At 38.9% G+C, this 20,119-nt stretch overlaps 1 protein-coding gene across 1 annotated transcript; it reads right to left on the bottom strand.

Moving 5' to 3' along the window:
- Positions 1 to 6,308: 6,308 nt before the first annotated feature.
- LOC145099802 (uncharacterized) lies at positions 6,309 to 8,433 on the bottom strand. Its single transcript, XM_079037308.1, has 4 exons — positions 7,618 to 8,433; positions 7,337 to 7,395; positions 6,633 to 6,723; positions 6,309 to 6,371 (listed from the first exon to the last, which is right to left on the bottom strand). The coding sequence occupies exons 1-4, from the start codon at positions 8,431 to 8,433 to the stop codon at positions 6,309 to 6,311; spliced, it is 1,029 nt and encodes a 342-aa protein (XP_078893434.1).
- Between the last annotated feature and the right edge of the window lie 11,686 nt (positions 8,434 to 20,119).

Below are 20,119 nucleotides of genomic sequence, written 5' to 3'. Positions count from 1 at the left end.
GCACTATGCCAGGGGCTGCCGTCAGTCCTCCCCTCCAACAGATATGAGGATTTGTTACCATTGTCATCAGGTTGGTCATGTGAAGACCAACTGTCCGCAGGTCGCCGCCAAGCCGGCACTGGGTCCCCGCCAGCTGCGGTGAGGATTGGAGATGGGAGGTCAGTCAAGGTGGAGCCTCTGAAGGCTCAGGGTCGCGCCTTCCAGCTCACGGCCGAGGAGGCCAAGGCAACACCAGATGTGGTTGTTGGTACGTTTCTATTCTTTGTCTCAATTATGGTATTTGTGTTACGCTTATGGATTGTGCCTGTGGTTAGGTACGTTTTTAGTGAATTCTTTGCCTGCCTTGGTATTATTTGACTCGGGGGCGAGTCGGTCGTTGTATCTCAGACCTTTTGTTGAGGGTTCAGTGTGCCGACAGATGATCTTGAGTGTGCGTTTCGAGTTTCGATCGCCAACGAGCACGGGGTTTTTGCTTCTTCGGTTTACCGGGGATGCGAGTTGGAGATTTTCGGAGTGTCCTTCTTGATAGATTTGATTCCTATCCCCATGGGGGATGTATGAGTGATTGTAGGGATGGATTGGCTTAGCCGTTTTGGCGCCATGATCGACTGTGAGGGGCAGCTAGTGGTGATTCGAACCCCAAGTGGGGGAGAACTGGTAGTATATGGTGAGGGCACCAGGTCGGGATCAGGGTTTTGTTCAGTAGCTAGGAATCGACAATATATTCAACACGGGTGTGCCAGTTATTTGGCGTGTGTGGTAGATACGCGGGTTAGAGAGCAGCTGTCAGTTTCAGAGGTTCCGGTGGTTAGTGAGTTTGCTGATGTATTTCTGGAGGAGTTACCCGGAGTGCCTCTGGTGAGACAGGTTTAGTTCAGGATTGATCTAGTGCCAGGTGCGGCCCCTATCACCAAGGCGTCGTACCGTTTGGCACCGCTAGAGATGCAAGAGCTATCATCTCAGTTGTAAGAGTTGTTGGGTAAGCAGTTTATTCGTCCGAGTAGCTCACCCTGGGGAGCATGGATCCTTTTCGTCAGGAAGAAGGACGGTTCTTACAGGATGTGCATTGACTATAGGGAGCTGAACAAGTTAACCATGAAGAACCGTTATCCACTTTCGGGGATAGACGGCCTCTTTGATTAGCTACATGGAGCATCTTGGTTTTCAAAGATTGATTTGAGAGCAGGATACCACCAAGTCAGAGTGAGAGAGGAAGACATGGAGAAGACCGCATTTCGGACTCGTTATGGTCATTACGAGTTCATGGTGATGCGTTTGGGCTCACCAATGCGCCGACGGTGTTCATGGATTTGTTGAACCGAGTCTGCAGACCGATGCTCGATCGCTCGGTCATTGTGTTCATAGATGATATCTTGGTGTATTCCAAGAACCAAGAGCAGCATGGGGAGCATCTCAGGGAGCTGCTGGAGGTTCTGAGGCGAGAACGGCAGTATGCCAAGTTCTAGAAATGCAAGTTTTGGTTACGAGAGGTCCAGTTCCTCGGACATCTCGTTAACCAGGAGGGGATTTTGGTCGATCCGGCTAAGGTGGAGGCGGTTATGCAGTGGGAAACTCTGAAATCTCCCTCAGACATCAGGAGTTTCTTGGGTTTAGCAGGGTATTATCAGAAATTCATTCGTGATTTCTCCAAGATTGGCGTACCCCTCACTCGTCTAACGAGGAAGGGGTGGATTTCTGGTGGGGCCCTGAGCACGACGTTACATCCGCAGACTGATGGGCAGTGTGAGCGGACCATTCAGACCCTCGAGGATATGTTGAGGGCGTGCGTCATAGATTTCAGTGGGAGTTGGGACTCCCACCTCCCACTTGCAGAGTTCGCCTACAACAACAACTATCATTCCAGTATTGGCGCTCCACCTTTCAAGCTGTTGTATGGGCGGAAGTGTAGGACCCCAGTCTACTGGGGAGAAGTTGGGCACATGGTGATGGGTCGGACAGAGGTAGTTCTGCAAACTACCGAGATGATACAACAGATTAGACAGCGACTGCAGACCGCCTAGAGTCGGTAGGAAAGTTATGCCGACCGATGCCGATCTGAGCTGGAATTTCAAGTGGGTGAAATGGTTCTCCTGAAGGTATCACCCTGGAAGGGTGTGATCCGCTTCAGGAAGAGGGGAAAATTGGGTCCCCGTTATATTGGGCCATTCAGGATTGTCGCCAGGGTTGGCAGGGTGGCATATAGGCTAGAGCTTCTAGAAGAGCTCAGCCGGATCCACAACACGTTTCATGTTTCGCAATTGCGAAAATGCATTATGGACCAGGAGGCAATGGTATCGTTGGATGACATTTCATGTTTCGAAATTGCGAAAATGCATTATGGACCAGGCGGCCGCACACAAGGATGTCCGGCTGTACACCCATCCTAGCCGTACACTCATGTGTATATATGATGTATTCTTCCATTTTTCATCACTTTACACTCTTACAAGCCTAGAAATCGGATTTCTCTCTCAACTATCTTCAAGATTTATAAGTAAGTGTTTTCACGCTTTGATTTGTTGATACATGGCTTTAACTAGCAACACCCTTTGATTTCATCCATGAAGTTCATCTTTTTGGGTTAGATCTTCAAGAACACCAAGAATACACACTAAGTTTTTGGACCTTAAACACCCTTTCAAGCTTCTAGCACGTGAGTACTCATTCTTTAGCTTGTTACATACTAGAAACTCTTGATGTTCACCATGAAATACACCATTTTTACAAGATCATCAAGGGTGTTGAAACATCCCAAAAATACAAGCCAAAAATTTCTTTTGAAAACATTACTAAAACCATAATCTCCAAATATCATATAAGAAAACCATAAGTCATGTGTCTCAAAATGTCATAAAATATGTCTCATATCAAAACTGATGTCAAGATCATGCCAAAAATATCAGAGTCTAACTCCCAGGCTAAAACTGTGGTGTGTGTCATGCCATCATCCCGAGCCCTTCCCCTTGCTAGCTGAAGAACCTAAAACCAAAACTGAAACTATAAGCACGAAGCTTAGTGAGCTCTGCCAAACGACAACATACCATGTAATAACATATTAAGCACATAATGGGCCTTTCCCACTACATCGGATCGAAGTCCGGAACTGACTAGGGCCTTGACCACTGCATCGGACCGAAGTCCGGAACTAAGTAGGTGTAACGACCCGATTCTCAGGTATTGCTTAAATAAGATTTATTGGGTTAAGCTCTACTCGACGAGTTGGTTGACCTACTCGTCGAGTAGCAGCGGGATGGGATCGCGTGTTAAGTGACCTACTCAACGAGTCCATTTTGGGACTCGGCGAGTAGGAGCTGGCAGAGGAAACCCTAAATCCCGGGGTTTGCAACCCTATTTAAAGGGACCTCAGCCTCCCTTGGGCCTCTTTACAGATCTAGATAGTCCTGAGAGTCCTTAGACGTGTGTGGGTGCCTTTGTGTGGTGTTTGAAGCTTAGAAAGGGAATCTCGGAGGAAGAAAGCTTGGAGAGAAAAGGAGTTGAAGCAAGGAATGCATGGGAAGTAGTATTTACCTCAGCTAGTATCCTTTAGAGGTATCAAAGTGCCATCCTTACTTCCCTTTTTCCCTTTGGTTGAGTTTCTAGGGCTTTTTATGGATTTTAAAGTTGGTATGATGAGTTATGGGCGAGATCAGAAGTTGTAACTTTAGATCTGGACGCTCCTTGGATTCTACAAACATAAAGTTACAGTTTTGGTCGTGATTGAGGTCCCTCTTGGGCATGAAGCCCCATGAAGAGCTTAGATTTGGCATTTAGAGCCTTTAAAGCCATGCATGCGCGTAAAGTTTGCAACTTTACGTGATAAGCATGCCCTAGAAGCTTGGATCTGTGATTTAGAGCCGCTGCATGGCTCAAAACAAGTCTGTATGGAAAGAGGACTGAATGGACTCGACGAGTCGCAAAGTTGAGCCGGCGAGTCACATGAAGATGGCCATGAACTTGACGAGTTGGATGAACAAATCGACGAGTCCGATGAAGATTATCATAACACTCGACGAGTTGAAGAAAAACTCGGCGAGTCGGATGAGTTTTCTGTAGAATATGTACGTGTTTTGTATCCGTCAAGTTGCAAGGAAGGAGCTCGACAAGTGGCCTAAAAGTTTGAATGAGAATCGAAGGAACTCAACGAGTCAGCCCGATGACTCGGCGAGTTGGATTGTGCTTCAAGGAAGTCGGCGAGTAGCCAAGGGTACTCGGTGAGTTGGGGTCAACATGGACTGTTGACCTTGACTAAGGATTTGACTTTAACCAGGGGTTGACTGGTGGGTTATGGAGTAACTTATAAGGCTAAGGACTTATGAGTGTATTGTATTATGATCATAGGTGGTGGAGCTTGTATCGGGTGATCCGAGAGTTGGAGTGTATCGTCCGAGTCGACATTTGCAAGGTGAGTTATCCTCACTATATCGATAGGGTCTACGGCACCAAGGTCGGCCCTTTTAGTTGTTGATGTTATGATATGATACATGTGGTTATGATCTGTTAGATCGGAATCAGGGTAGATAGTATATTATGCTCTATGATCCGTAAGGATTAGTATGTTAGTGACCTGTTAGATCGGTACTCTAGTTACGAGAGAATTCTATGATTGATGATCAGTGTGATAGATATGTTTGATGTTTGTATATGCTAGTATATGATAGTTATGCACACATGGTTATTTGCTTGTTGGTTGGGTTGAGGCGGTCATGCTTTGTGTTGAAGGCCAGCATACCCTATGAGCGGTCCTGGGAGACTGCAGGCCCATGAGGCGGACCAGTCATGCCGAAGGATCGGGATAGATTCAGATAGACTGTAGGCCTAGTAGGGCCGATGGCCAGTATGAATGCTGATTGATTGATAGATTGTTATTGATATGGATTTGTCAGTGTGGTATTGGTATTTTGGGGGTAGCTCCCTAAGCTCTCGGGCTTACAGCTTCAGTTTATTGTTTCAGGTACTTCAGGAGATCATGGCAAGGCGAAGGCGTGACCGTACCGCTCCTGATCCTTACGTTATGATTTTGGGACACTCTGATGGATATTGATTTGAAAACATTTTTGTAAACAATACTATTTGATTTTTATTATGATCGAAAAAGTTTAAATTTGGTGTAAAATTTATGGATGTTTCAGTAGGGCCCTGCCCACTGCATCGGACCGAAGTCCGGAACTAACTAGGTCCTTGCCCATTTTTTGATCATATTGTTATTCCTACAAAAGGTTCATTTAATGCTCAAATATTTCTTCATATTGATCAATCAATTGTTTTCCCTTGATAATTAATATCAAAATCATTACAGCAACTCGATTTTTTCATATGTAAGTCGATAAGCATATAAAACATCACAAATGTTTGGGTTTTTCAATCTATGTCGACTACCATCAAGTCCACCATGTTGGTTCATTGTATGTGGAGACAAACAAGGGATGCATACGAATAGTAAGGGCTAATTCCTTTTTATTTCATATCATTGAGGTTTTGTTGTGATGGAGTTTAAGATGATTTATCAATTTTGGAAACATTATGTGTTCTTCGTTTACATAAGATATAAGAGTATCCATAATGCATAGTTCAGTGAGAGAGTATAATGAGATGACATGCCTAACTGGTATTTAATGGATTAAACTCTATTATTGTAAGATGTCATATTGACATTCAATGGGTATAAAATTCAATGTCCACTGAACTTTTCAAGAAACTTTTTAACTATTAAATATATATTCCATTGAACTCTATTGAGTTCAATGCATTATATGAAAATTAATGTAAAGTTATATAATAAACAAAATAAGTCTATTAAATTCTATTAAATTTAATGTATTGTGGATGTCCTAACCATTACAAGAAATGTTACATATACCTACGAAGGCTATTAGGTCAACTAAATTTGAGAATGAAAGTTTATCATTCTCAAAGGCTTAATCATGACATATTTATAACTGATCATACCCTTTCACGAGTATAAGTGCTGATACGACCGGTGAATTAGGCACTAATATAAAGTAATATTTTTACTTTTATTACACCATTAAAAATTGTTATATATAGAAGCTTAATCGTGTGCCCTATTTATTTAAGGGTACTTGCTTGTGGAAAGTCAACAACACGAAAGTCAGAGGCTCTAACTTTTATGCAACATCGTCAGTATGGCTTTATCTCAAATCAGTAAAGATTCAGTAGAAGCCCTCAAAAGCATTAACAGCCATAAGAATATTAATTATTATCTAATAAAAAACAATTCTGCATGACTTGCAATCTTGGCATCCTTAAAAAAATATTACTTAACCTTCACCATGCATAAACTAGTACAATCAGGATGCAGGAAGCAACGAAATATTCACACTATGATTATATCTTCCACTTGATTTGAATTTCTGTTAACAAAAAGCAAAATGTAATTATATTTAGTATAATCATATCTATATCTCCATTTGATTAGTAGTTAATGGGTGTTAAGAGTAGCAATGCAAACTGAAACAATTAATCACATGCTCAAGGTAAACTACACTAGATTAGTGTTCTTAATCTTTAGATATTGATAGTATTTGATTTAATTGAGATCTTGTTTTCCAATATCGCCTCATATGTGAAGTGTTTACTAACAAAACGCTAACAAGTCTTCAAGACAAAAGAACTTCCTGCCTTCCTGGAGTTATCAATGGATGCAGCAGTTCTCTTCTTGCAGGAAGATCATCATGATCTTCACAACTCTGCAATTGCTGCTGCCTACAAAAATCTTCTTTAATTCTTATAATTCTTTAAGTGCAATGTAGATTTATGATCACTATAATGAAGAGTAACGATTTTGGGTTTTATTATGATCAAAACTTGCTTAGTTTTATGTTTAGGTTTTATTAAATGTGCAGATTGGGTGTGTTTAGGATTTTTCTTACATTTTTTGGTGTTTTGTTCTTTATCTTCTAAACCATCATGATCAAACTCTAATGAGGATAACCTTCAAGATCGAACAACATGAGGATGATGTTCATCTATTGTTAATTTTCCTAAATGTGTAATTTGACAAAGATAATTTTTAATTTTTTTTACAAGATGTACGATGCATTGACTAAAATCCATGACCAAATATTCAAATATGTAATTAAAAATTAAATGTGTATTCAAATATATAATTTTTTTTTACAAGAAGTACATGGTCAGTAATCAGTATGGTTTCACTTCGTATCAATCAAGATTGAATAGATTTAGAAGCATCAAAAGATACATAACAATATACATGGATTATTAACTCGTATTAACTAATCAACAACAATTGACTTACATCCTTAAAATATGCTCACTCCAGTTCCACCATTAATGACTACTGCCGATCAACGATCACCAGATTGCAGTATGCGCTGAGATCACCTTATGATCATCTCCTGCACTTGATTTGAAGTTCTGTTAACAGAAAACAAGAAAAATTACTAAAATTATGCATACCAGATTGATTACAACTGCATGCTCAAAACTACAGTACATTGTTGTCCTTAAATTTTAGATCTTGATATGTTTCGATTTCAATGAAATTTTATGTTCCAATGTTCTCTCAATTATCACGTCTTTAATTGTTATCGTTTTATCATTATACAGTTTGAAGAATGTTAGGTTTAAAGGGGTTACTTGATAGTCAAAATCATCATGAACTACTGTCATCAACTCATCATCAAGCTTTCTGATTCGCATCTTCTCTCTCACCCTTTGTCTTGCTCTCGCTCTTGCCATGGCCCTTGAGTGGCCTCTTTCAAGATTATCTTGAAATACTCCTTTTGATTTTTGTTTAATTTTCTTCCTTTTTTCTTCAACGTATTTGAGTTGTGATTTCTTTTTCGATTTGCCCCCATCACGTACACCTATAACCGCTTCCAGAAAACTCGTTTTTGACTGATAAGACGCTGTGGAAGATGAGTAGAAATTTGTTTCTTCAACCAACTCCTTAATCGCTGTATTGCACTTCGAAAAGAGCCAATCAAGGGTTTTACTTGCTTTATCAAAACCTAACAAGTCTTGAAGACAAAAGAACTTTCGTGAGATGTCAATGGACAATCTCACCCTCCGATTCCTGGGTCCTCGAGCTGTATAGATCTTACTATGCCCATCTTTTGATGCCACCGTTTTCTTATTGGAGGATGGAATTACCGATTGTAGAAGATTATCATGATCTTCACAAGTCTGCAACACTTGTTCTGCAGAAAACAACTGCCTCTTCTTACACAAATCTTGCTTGACTGTAGAAATATTATATATGTCCGGTGAAGGAGGAGCGAGACTGTTATTTGTATCGTGAAAACAATCGTCGGAGATAAAAGGGTCGCTGTTATTCAGGTGGTAGTTACAGCAAGAACAATCATTTTTATGGTCAAAGAGAAAATTAGGAGGAAAGAAGATATTGGGGGATGATGGAAGCTCGGGAAAAGGGTTTGAGCCTGAGGAAAACATTGCTAAGAAAAATAACTAATATTTGAAAACCTCTGCTCACATCCAGGTTGCTTGCTTTAAGTGTATCTTTTAGGGCACAATTAGGTAAATTCACGTAGTAGTCTCCATCGAATTAATAAATAAAGGTAATTAAGATTATCAGTTACATTCAAGGTTTGTCTTTACATGCTTGACACACATTATAAGGGAATTTTCTGTTATTTTGTAAATTTTGTGAAACAATCGACATAAATGATTGTGTAGTCTCATTGTCTGCATTAATATTTTAATTTCCATATATCCAGATGAAACTCTATAAATAGATTAATGGTTTTGGTCGGTAACTAAGAAGTGAAACAAAATTTAGAGGTTGTTTGATACTTACTGACCGGGCTAGAATTGATCGGATTAGAAGCAGATTATGTTAGAAGTCTTGACTATGTTCACATCTCACTGAGTTTAATCTATTTTATTTTTTCTCTTACCGATTTTGTTGAATGATAAAAATGACCATATTACTTTTGCTTGATTTTTTGTGCCGCATAAAATAATTATAAAATTATCAAATGTCATGTAAAATCAAAATTAAAGGAATATCATTTAAAATCAAAATACAAATCGTCATTAAAAAAAAATCAAAATACAAATTGTCGTACAATAAAATCATGACTATTTTTTAGTTTCTCTGCTACTACATCCCACGAACTTGCTTTTAGTCCAATGCCCTCTCGACCATTAGTTTTTAGTTCATGTAAAATCCTATTTCGAGAAGTTTCGAATTTCAGGATTGTGGACGATAAATGGATCAAGTAAAGACTTTGAGCTTCAAGGGAATAGAGTTTAACCGTATCAGATGTTGATAATGTTGGGTTAAGCTATTAAAGCCATTGAATTGTGCTTCAAAGCATAAAGGGTAAATTAGGAAAGTAGTATTTCAGGCTTCTTGCATGGATTATAGTGTTAGTTCGGTATTTTTAAGTTAGTAATTAGATAGGATTGTGGGGCGCTTCAATACATCTATGTGCATATAAAGAACGTCGAAAACATAGTTGAAATGAAGAAGTTATGGTTGTTTGAAGTTGAAGTGGAAATTTGGGGCTTTTGTTATATGCAGGGCGTAGAAAATTTACGCAGGGCATAACTGCAACACATGGCGTAACTAAGAATTACGTAGGATGTAACTTGCTGATTTCGGATGCGGGTTTAATAAATTACGCATGGCGTAATTTATGTTATGCAAGGCATAATCACAACATATCAAAACCCTAAATATTCACTGAGCCCTATTTAAGAGCTCTAACTTATACCGTCTCATAACCAGCCTCCATCACCTACGATCATTCCCTGAGAAACCCTAGCCTTATCTTACATGTTTTATAGTCTGGACATCATTTATGAGCTTATTTCTCCATTGGAATGTGGAATCTTGAAGATCATGGTGATGGAAAAGTGTATACAAGAAGGGTTTAAGTATACATCCAACAAGGTTGCTTTATATCTGGACCACTGTGAGCAAAAAACTTCTATCTCGCTCATTGATTTCTAGATCTTGTTATTGGCTATTTTTGTAACTTTTTGGTCCTTTGAGCTTGTGCTTGGGAGTTGAGGCAATTCCAACGCCTGTTGAGTTATATGGAACAATCTTAGGACATACTGGACTTGGAAAGTTGTGCTTTGGTGCTTGCTCATTAAACCATGCAAGTTGTGATAGCATTTTTGGTCGTTTTAGTGCATAAAAAGTAGATCTCGAAAGTTTGTGACATTGTAATCAATAAAGTTGTAAACATTATCCATCTAAACATCATATTGATTCAGATATGAAGGTTGGAGACTTGGACTTAATTTATTAAGATGAGAAAGATTCATTTTTGGTCCCTATGAGACATAAAGACTAGATCTTGATTGTTTAGACCATCCTAATGGACAAAGTTGGAAACTTTATCTATTATGGAGCTATTAGGAACCAGATCCAAGAATAGGATGGTTAGCTTTATGTATTAAGCACTTATGGGGAAAAGTTGGACAACAAATTATTACATGCGGCGTAGTTCTGGATACACAACACGTAGCGTCATCCACTCGTAATTGTCATCTTGGTCTCTACATTGGGTGTAGAGCTGGTACCCTGGTCGTACTCAAACCGGATGTTGACTTTCACTTTTAACCTTTGACCGTTGACCGTTAACTTTGATTTTGACTAAGTTTGACTTTAGGTCATTTGGGGTATTTTAAGTTGTTGGTTATGGCTTGGTCCCTATTTGTTCTTTAGGTGACTTGAGAGTCGAAATTTGGAGTAGTGATCAGTTTTGCTATATTGTGGACTTTAAAATGAGTTTTCCTCACTATACTCGTCAATCGAAGACACCAATACCGGCCCACTAGATTGTGATTTTGTAACCTTGTGTATAGGATGTTGCTATGCGGTAATGATTTGTTAGATTGGTAGATCTGTATAATTACATTTGTTTGTTGGTTATATGTTTATTTTTGGCATATGTCGACATAATGTGGTTGGGTATAGGTGACGCTGCTTTGTATGGAAGCCAAAAAAACTCGGGAGCAATCCATACATATGATGAGGGTCGAATGGGAAACTCAAACTTATGCTTTGCGGTCGGGAGCAATCCATACATAGTTGAGGGCCAGGAGGGCAATTTAGACTTATATTTTTGGATCATGGGTAATCCAGTCTGATGAGTATGGACTCGGGGGTAATCGAGTCTGATGCCTGTGGAACCTAACATGCATGTTTGTATATGTTCTTTTGTGTGGGTTACTTTGGGGGAACTCACTAAGATTTGGCTTACAGTTTAATTTCATGGTTAAGGTATATTAAATGATCGGTGCAAGGAGAAGGTGTGGCTATACACATCATCCCGTGATTTATGTTGAGACGTTTTTAGTTACTCTGATTTGATTAGATTGTTTTAGGAAACAATGTTTTTATAACTTATGGATTATAAATTGGTTTTGAAAAATAAAAGTTTTTACTTTGATTTTTGGGACGTTACAAGTTGGTATTAAAGCCCTGTTTTGAGAGAACTGAATGAACACTTGTGTGATTCCAAACTCAAACTATGGATCTGCAAAATATTTTTCATAATTAACTTTAAAATAAACAGATGAGAGGATGTGATGTGTACAATCAGTTGCAGCCAACGAAAATATTCCCCAACATACCGACACTTCTTCTGTGTATTCATGATATGATAGATATGCATGCTAGAAATTAGAATAAGCATACACTTAGGTTTACATGATAAAATGTGTAACACTCAGATCTTGAGCTACTTTATTTGCAATTAAAACTATCATTTTGAGATTACCATGGTGTGGTGGAGACACCACCTCGACGTGGCAAGGCAAAAATGGGTCGTACGTTCATCCAAGTCACCATGGCCTGGCAGTATATTGGCCACGACATGGTAGCGGATGGCATGAAAAACCTAATTTCTCTAGGTTTTGCTCATTATTTAAAGGAATGGGGAGCCTAGGTTTTTCTCGTCCTCAACCTCCATCAGTCCCCTTAAGCCCCAAAGAAACCCTAATCACTTTCCTCTATTATTGAGCTAGTTTTGGTGTCCTTGAAGCTAAAAAGGTAGTTGGAGGAAGAAGGAAGCATAGATCAAGCAAGCAAGTCTCCATTCTTGACCTTAGCACTCTTTTGGACCTTTGTAAGTGTCCATGACTCGATTTTTATCTTGTTAGGTTGCTAGATCTTGAGTTTTATCCCTTCAACGTTTTGTTCTTTGATGTTGGAGTGATGAGATCTCATAAAGTTTCCAAATTTATGAATCTCAATGACATTTGGAATAATTTGTGCCTTGGATCTGGAGTTTGGTTGGATTTTCAAGCCATGCATGAAATTTAGGTCATAAACCCTCATTTTGACCTAATATGGGTTCAATACATTCATTGGACATGCATGTCTATAAAGTACCAAATTTTAGGTTAGTTTTGGTGCTAGAGTCACTTCTGGAAAGGATAGGCTTTGGACTTTATGAATTAACTGCTTATCGGTTAAGTCTTGCATCGTTAAGCCTGTAGGACTTAGGTTTTTGTACCTTTGGAGTGGTCCTAATGGATAAATTTTGAAACTTATCCTTATAGATCACATTTTGGACCAGATATGAGCTGAGGGGTTCTTGGAATCGAAGAAAATAGCTTAATGCATTAAGTTGTTGGAACCTCGACAACTGCGGCGTGGTGGCTAGGATTTTCCCGCCTGTTTGGTCGTATGCAAACCATAGCATGGCCAAGGAATACCACGTTGTGGCAGTCGGATGGAGTCAATATTGGCTGTTAACTTTGAATGTTGACCTTTAGGAGTTGACTTTTAGCTTCTGGTTGTTGTTCAGTTGTTAATGTCTTAGTAGAAAGATTAAGGTCTGGCCTTGTGTGATTATCTAGGTGTCATCTAGCACATGTTTTGGGATTTTGAGAGCGTATTGACTATTGAGCTTCTTTACGAGATGAGTTTCCTTCACTATACTCGTGGGTCGAAGGCATCAATGCCAACCCACTGAATTATGTTTTGAGGTTCGTAGTTGTCTTTGTGATAATTTCCTACTATGCTTGTATGTGCTTGTTATCTTTACACTGCAATCTTGGAGAAATTCTACATAAATATCCGATAATACCCCGCGAGACCTAGGAAACTATGAATCTCATATGGGATCTTCAGGACCTCCCACCGCATCACGGTCTCGATTTGGCCGAATCGACCAAAAACCCCTCTGGTTGACGATGTGCCCCAAAAACTCCACCTCGCGCAATCAGAACTCACATTTAGAGAATTTTACATACAACCTCTCCCTCCCTAGGGTCTCCAACACCTCTCTCAAGTGCTCTTCATGTTCCTACTTGATCTTGGAGTAGACCAGGATACCAGCTATGAATATTATCACTGACCGATCCAAAATCGGCCTGCAAACCCGGTTCATGAGATCCATGAACACCGTCGGCGCATTAGTGAGCCCAAATGGCATCACCACAAACACGTAATGACTATAATCAGTTCTGAAGGCTGTCTTCTATATATCATCATCCCTGACCCTCATCTGATTCTAACCTGATCACAAGTCAATCTTGGAAAACCAAAATGCACCATGAAGTTGATCAAATAAATCATTGATCCTTAAGAGTGGGTAACAGTTCTTCACTGTTAGCTTATTCAACTCTCAATAATCATTTCACATCCTATATGAACCATCCTTCGTTTTCAAGAAAAAAAATCATTGATCCCCAAAAGGTGAGCTGCTCGGTCGAATGAATTCCTTGTCTAGCTGCTCCGGAAGTTGCATAGACAACTCATGAATCTCCGGCGGTGCCAAACGATACGACGCTTTGGCTATCAAGTCCGTACTAGGAACTAGATCAATAAGAAATTCAACCTGCCTCTTGGGAGGCTCTCCTTCAAAATCCATAGGAAACACATCGGGGAAATTCCGAACAATGGGTACCCCACCCAACACTGTCGTGCCCTCAATCCGAATATTTGCCACATATGCTAGAACCCAAAACAACCCTGCTAAAGATACCTCTTAGTTCTTGCAGCTGAACAAAGAGTTGGCCCATGCGAAGCACCTTCTCCAAGAATAACTAGTTCTCACCCACTTGGGGTTCAAACTCTCACTAGCTGGGGCTCACAATTAATCATGGCCCCATTGGGGCCGAACCAATCCATCCTGATAATAACCTTCGATCCTCGAAAAGGAATCGGCACCAAATCAATAGAGTATCTCTCGCTGAAAAGGTTCAGAACACACCCATGATGAACCCTCGAAGCACTCATAGAACGATTGTCAACAATCTCGACCTCCAATGTGTAATCCACAATATCGGGAGCATCACAGAACTTCTTTCGAAGCGCAAGAGATACAAAGGATCAGGTAGCACCCGAATCAAACAAAACATGAGCAGTCATACCATTGACTAAAAAGGTCCCTATATAAGATCAGATATAATCATGACCATAAATAAGAAAACAATAAAAGATATGAATAAGCCACGTACCAGTAACTACCTTCGGTGTTGCACGGGCCTCATTAGTGGTCAGCTGAAATGCCTTAGTCTTCACCACAGGTGTCTCCATTTTGTCGTGGCGGCCATCAATAATCTGCAGGGGGGTTAGTACAGGTGTCGCTATGGCCCCTCCAGTCAATCTCGTACAATCTTCCTTTTTATAGACGATATGATTGCAATGAAAGCAAATCAGAGCACTCTGGGGGCAGTCCCGACTCATGTGACCCAGTTGACCACAACCAAAACATACAAAACCTAACGCCCAACATATGCCACTATGCGGCTTGCTGCACTTGTTGCATCGGCTACGACCCTACTAGCTCATCTTAGGCTTCTTAGACTGGCCCATTGTTGTTTGTACCTGCTTCAGATTTCACTTCGATCTTACCTCTAGCTCAATCTCTCGCTTACAGGCTCTCTCGATAATATCATTCAGTGTCTTGCACCCCCAAAAAGCTCACAAACTCCTTAATGTCATCCCTCAACATGTCATGATGCCTCGTTTTCTTCATCTCCTCGTCCACAGCGTACTGTTGGACCAACAAAGCTCTCTCTTTGAACTTGGCAGTGATCTCCGCCACAGTATCAATAGTCTGGAGAAGGTCCTGGAACTCCCTCGCTATTTTCTGCACCTCAATAGCTGGTGCAAACTCCTTCTGGAACCTCAAAAAAATCCTCCCATGTCATGACTACCACAGCCGCAGTCCCCACAACTCGACCAACCACATCCCACCAGTCACATACCTAGTCCTTCAACATGCAGGAAGCAAACCCCACCTTTTCCTTGTCATATAATAAGCTCGTACATTGACCATTCTGCATGTTAACGATCCATCGTTGGCTAGCGATGGGGTCCTTAGCCCTAAAAAAACTCAGGAGCTCCACACGCCTTAAATTCCTAAAATAAGGGAGTATGTGCCCCAGCCTGACTCTTTAGTGACCTTGGCCTGAAATACCTGATCCACTCATCCATAACCTCCATGACACCCTCCTTGATGGTACCAAACATCAGAGGGGTGCCATCTAAATTTCCACGGGTAACCTCAGGCGCAATAAGCTCATGTAGCCTCTCATTAATCGGTTATGTGCCCGAGCCAGAACCTGAACCTGAACCTCCTCCTCGAGTAATCACCACCATCCTTAAAATGAAACAAAACATAGAAGCAGTCAACATAAGACGTGAGGGTGATTCTCATTATACAGGTCTCCTTAGAGTCTCCAGGTCTAAACTTGTCTAAAGTATAGATCTTGTGCTTCCAGTAGTACGGGCCCAATACTACCATCCACAATTATCTATACCTTCCTCAAGAATCGTCCCAATTCCTCCAAGTTACCATCGAGGACTGTATACCAATCCTATGCTAAACATCATACATATCCTAGTCTCTCCTGGGAACTCTAAAATCCCACCGCTCGCAATACCGAGAACCTCAATCAACATTGTTGGTTGCCTTATGCATGCAAGTTATACACAAAATGGGATCACATAGACTATCAAAGGATGACTCTACCCTAAGTCCACAACCAAAGGAAGAATAGGAAATGAGGCTGAATCGATCATTCAAGGGTTATATGATCCTAATCGTATACAAATTTGAAAGCATACACTTAGAAATTAACTTAGCTGATTTCAATTCCAAGTAATAAATAACATCCAATCCTCCTAGGCTATAAGGCATCATACAAATCAGCCAATTCTACCATATGATTCCTGAAGGTAACCTTAGCCCTATTCTAGCATGAAATTTACATATCAAGCATACTAATCACAATACATAAGTATGGGTAATTTGGGAACCACTTACTTGAGCTCAAATGATTGCATACATCGCACCCCCTTTTTAAATAATAAAAATCTTTTCAAAAATTCAATTTTTTTTCTTTCAGAAAGATTATCATTTCCTCAGTTTGAGTTCTGACACACCTAAAAGTGTGCCCGAATCCCTCAAACCAAGGCTCTGATACCAACTTATAACATCCCAAAAACAGTAGTAAAATTTTTTATTTTAAAATCAATAGTTCAAATACCAATTTGTTCCAAAACATCCACAAAATACAATATCAAAATCATCAAAGTAATAATATCTAAAAAGTGCAGAAAACATGAAGGAGGAATGTTGTGCCATCACGTCGAGTCCTTCCCTTTGTCCCCTAAGTACCTGAAACCATAAACATAAACTGTAAGCAATGCTTAGTGAGTTTCCCCCAAATTACCACATATCAAGCATACAACTGGGCCTCGCCCTAGGATATATATCAATCCAATAACAAATATGGGCCCCGACCTAGAGCCTCGCTCTAGGGTAATTTTCAACCCAAACATACCATAGTTGGCCCCACACTAGGGTGTATTTCAACCCGATCATGCCATAGTGGGTCCCACCCTAGGGTGTATCTCAAGCTGGAATACAATAGTGGGCCCCACCCTAGGGTGTATTTCAAATGGGTGACGTAATAAATAAATGATACAATGGCTAACATACTACATAACCAAATAATGGACCGACATTAGTGTCATCGACCCATAGATATAGTGAGGAGACTCACCTTTAACTGAAGATAACTAAATCAACAATCGATCAGTTGTGAACACTGCTTCTCAAACTAAACACAATCGAGAATCGACCCCAATCAATAATTAGGTTTTTATCCCATAACAATGGTTCGCTCATCCTTCATCATAATAAGGGCAAAAGACCACTTTCCCCCTTTCCATATAAGACCCAACTAATCAAAGCCCAAAACTCTTAATGGCCCAAGTCCCAACAATCGATCAAACAGGCTTCTGAGAGAATGCATGGTGTCCACTCTATGACGCCTGGAGTTCGAGCGCCCCACGTTCTCATGTTTACATGGCGTAAACCACAGAGTTCCAATTTTTAAACAAAAGGTCTTATGGCTTAAGACCTAATGCCCAAACTTCATATCCAAGGCTAATAAAATGTCTAAAGCCATAAACTTGCAACCTTTATGAGTTTGCATGGCTAAAAAGAGCCCAACACCAAGATCTTAACTCATATCATACTCCAAAGCTCCAAAACTCTTGCATGGAAGAGTATATAGGTCTAAGCTTGCATTTTTATGATTCTAAACCCATTAAAATGCATGAAAGGACGGCCCAAAACTGTAGAGTACATCAAACTCACAAAGATCAATATTTTGGGATCAAAAAGGACATAATATTAAGCTTAGTCAAGATCTAACAAAGAAGTCATCAAGATCTGAAATTTATACCTCTAGAAGATGCTCTAAAATTCAAGAAGTCTAGAGCCAAAAGCTAGAGAGTCACATCACCACTCCAATGGTCTTCCTTCTTCACCAAGTACACTAAAATGATACCCCACAGCTTCAAAACACTTACACACACACTTAGGGTTTCGAAATTCGGTCTAAGAGAGATGAAGGCTAGAGTTAAGAAGGGTCTTCAGGATATAATGACCTTTAAATATGGTGCAAACCCTAAAAATTAGGGTTTGTATTATGTGTGTGAATGCATGGCATCCACATACCAATGCCTGGCGTTCCAACGTCTTGTATTCCCTCCTAACGTCTGGCGTTTGGGACCAAAAAATGCAACATTATTAAAAACATGGCCAAAATTGTAAACACATGGAAACTGGCGTTACAATTTTTACAACTGCCTGATTATCTAAAATATAATATTTGATCGTAAAAATGAAAATGTAATGTTATGATCTAATCCTTTTTATTTTATTTCAGTGTGGCAGAAAATGACATGCAAAATGGTGAGTTGGAAAATGATGGAAAATCCCTTCCATATCCAGGTCTATAACATAATCCAAATATCATACTTCATAAAATTTTGTGACATTATAGTTTTTTTTTTTTATTTTATTGTTAATTTTACCATTGCAACTCATAGACAAATTTGTATGACATTACTCATTACAATAATTTTTAGATTAAGGGAGAAGTTGAGGTTGTAATAATATGTTTGTATGCTTTGCCTAAAAGTAATTATAATTTTCTATTTTCAATAATCTACTCTTCAAACAGTCTCAATTAGAGAAGATGAAGTCATTATAAAATAAATAAGTTACTTAGATAAATGTAATCTTATTTACAGACAATAATATTTTACAAATAAGGTCGGACACACTTACATTTTATCACCAATAATAGAAATATGTGACCTCGAAATTGTAAAATATTTTCAAGTTACATTTTTCTATTATTATTTGTAAAATAAAAAATACCTTCCTATTGTGTGTAAAGACATTTAAGTACACTGATATTGCATGTTAACCTATATTAGCTATAATTTTCATATGATAGATTAGGAATTAGACATTGAAGTTGGAAGTTTAGAAGAAAAATCTAGACTAGTAGAAAAAAAAATGCCCTTACAACACTACATGGCATAAAGAAAACGAAATGCAAATGTATAAGAAACAAAATATAACTTAGACAACACTACATAGGACAAAGCAAAGCTAAAAAACAATGATATTAATAAAACAATGTAGACGTTTTCTTTCTTATCTTAATTTTTCTTTAAACTTTTTTGATTCTATAACTTTGGATTTGTTTGATGCAAAAAATTTAAATTATTATTAATAAAATTTGTTTTTATTACATTGAGTTGTATGTTTATTTTGATGCAACTGATTTTTATTAGGTGGTTAATATGTGTATTTATATCCGTGGATAAATAAAAAAAACAATGTCATTTAAAATATAAATGTGTGACTAAAAATAACAAAAATTGTGAGAAACAAAAATAGTGTCTAGAAGTGTTTAATGCTCACACTTTAATTTATTATGTTTGACAAATATTAAACAATAATCATAAAAAAAATTATTGTGAAAAAATTATATAAAATGTCAAACAATTGTTGAAAATATTATAAATAAGTACAATCTCATATTTATTATTTATTTATGTATAAAAGTAAAAGTGTACAAGTCATGTATTTGTATGAGTATAAGTGAGTGCAGGTTGATACACACGCAAATCTGAAATGGGTTAAAAGATATTCAGGTTGGATCCATTTCTGTGGTTGGGATGTATAAGAGAAGAGAGAGAGTGTATTGGGATGATCATCATCAGATATTTTTCTCTCATTGTTTCTCTCGTAATAAGCTCTCTTTCAGTTAGGGTTTTCAGATAGATCTTAAGATCTAATAGCTGATCTGTTGTATTTTCCTGATCATTCTTAGTATTCAGATAGATTGTAACTTGTTCTTTTATCTTCTGATTATCATTTTAGATTAGGGTTTAAGTGATTTGTTATGAGAGTAGAATAGGATTTTTGTAGTGAGGTTTCATTGTAAGTTCTTGAAAACCTTCTGTTTCTTTGTCCTCAAATGATATAAGGAATGAAGATGTTGGGAAATATATGTTTGTGTCTTTTTAACATGGTATCAGAGCCCAAGGCTCGTCGTTCCTGTTCTTGACGTATCATCAGGTGTTCGTTGTTGCGATCTATTGTCATCACTGTTCATCTTTCTGCATAAGCTTAGTCCTTGTGTTTGATTAACCTGTTTTTTGATTTACTTTGTTTAGATTTAGGGTTTCGTTTCTGTTTACCCTACTTCATAAGTTTGTTTATGAGATCCTGGTACTGCGAGAATTTTTTGTTGTTCTTGCAGATTGTGTTTCCTGTTGGGTCGAAGATTTGAGTGAGTCTGAAATTCACCGATCGGAGTCATCGATTAATCC

The sequence above is a fragment of the Lactuca serriola genome, chromosome 4, assembly GCF_051521515.1.
Source record: "Lactuca serriola cultivar US96UC23 chromosome 4, Lser_US96UC23_V15, whole genome shotgun sequence".
In the NCBI taxonomy this organism is placed as follows: domain Eukaryota; kingdom Viridiplantae; phylum Streptophyta; class Magnoliopsida; order Asterales; family Asteraceae; genus Lactuca; species Lactuca serriola.
Note: the sequence above shows the minus strand (reverse complement) of the source record. Positions and strands in the feature narration are given on the sequence as shown.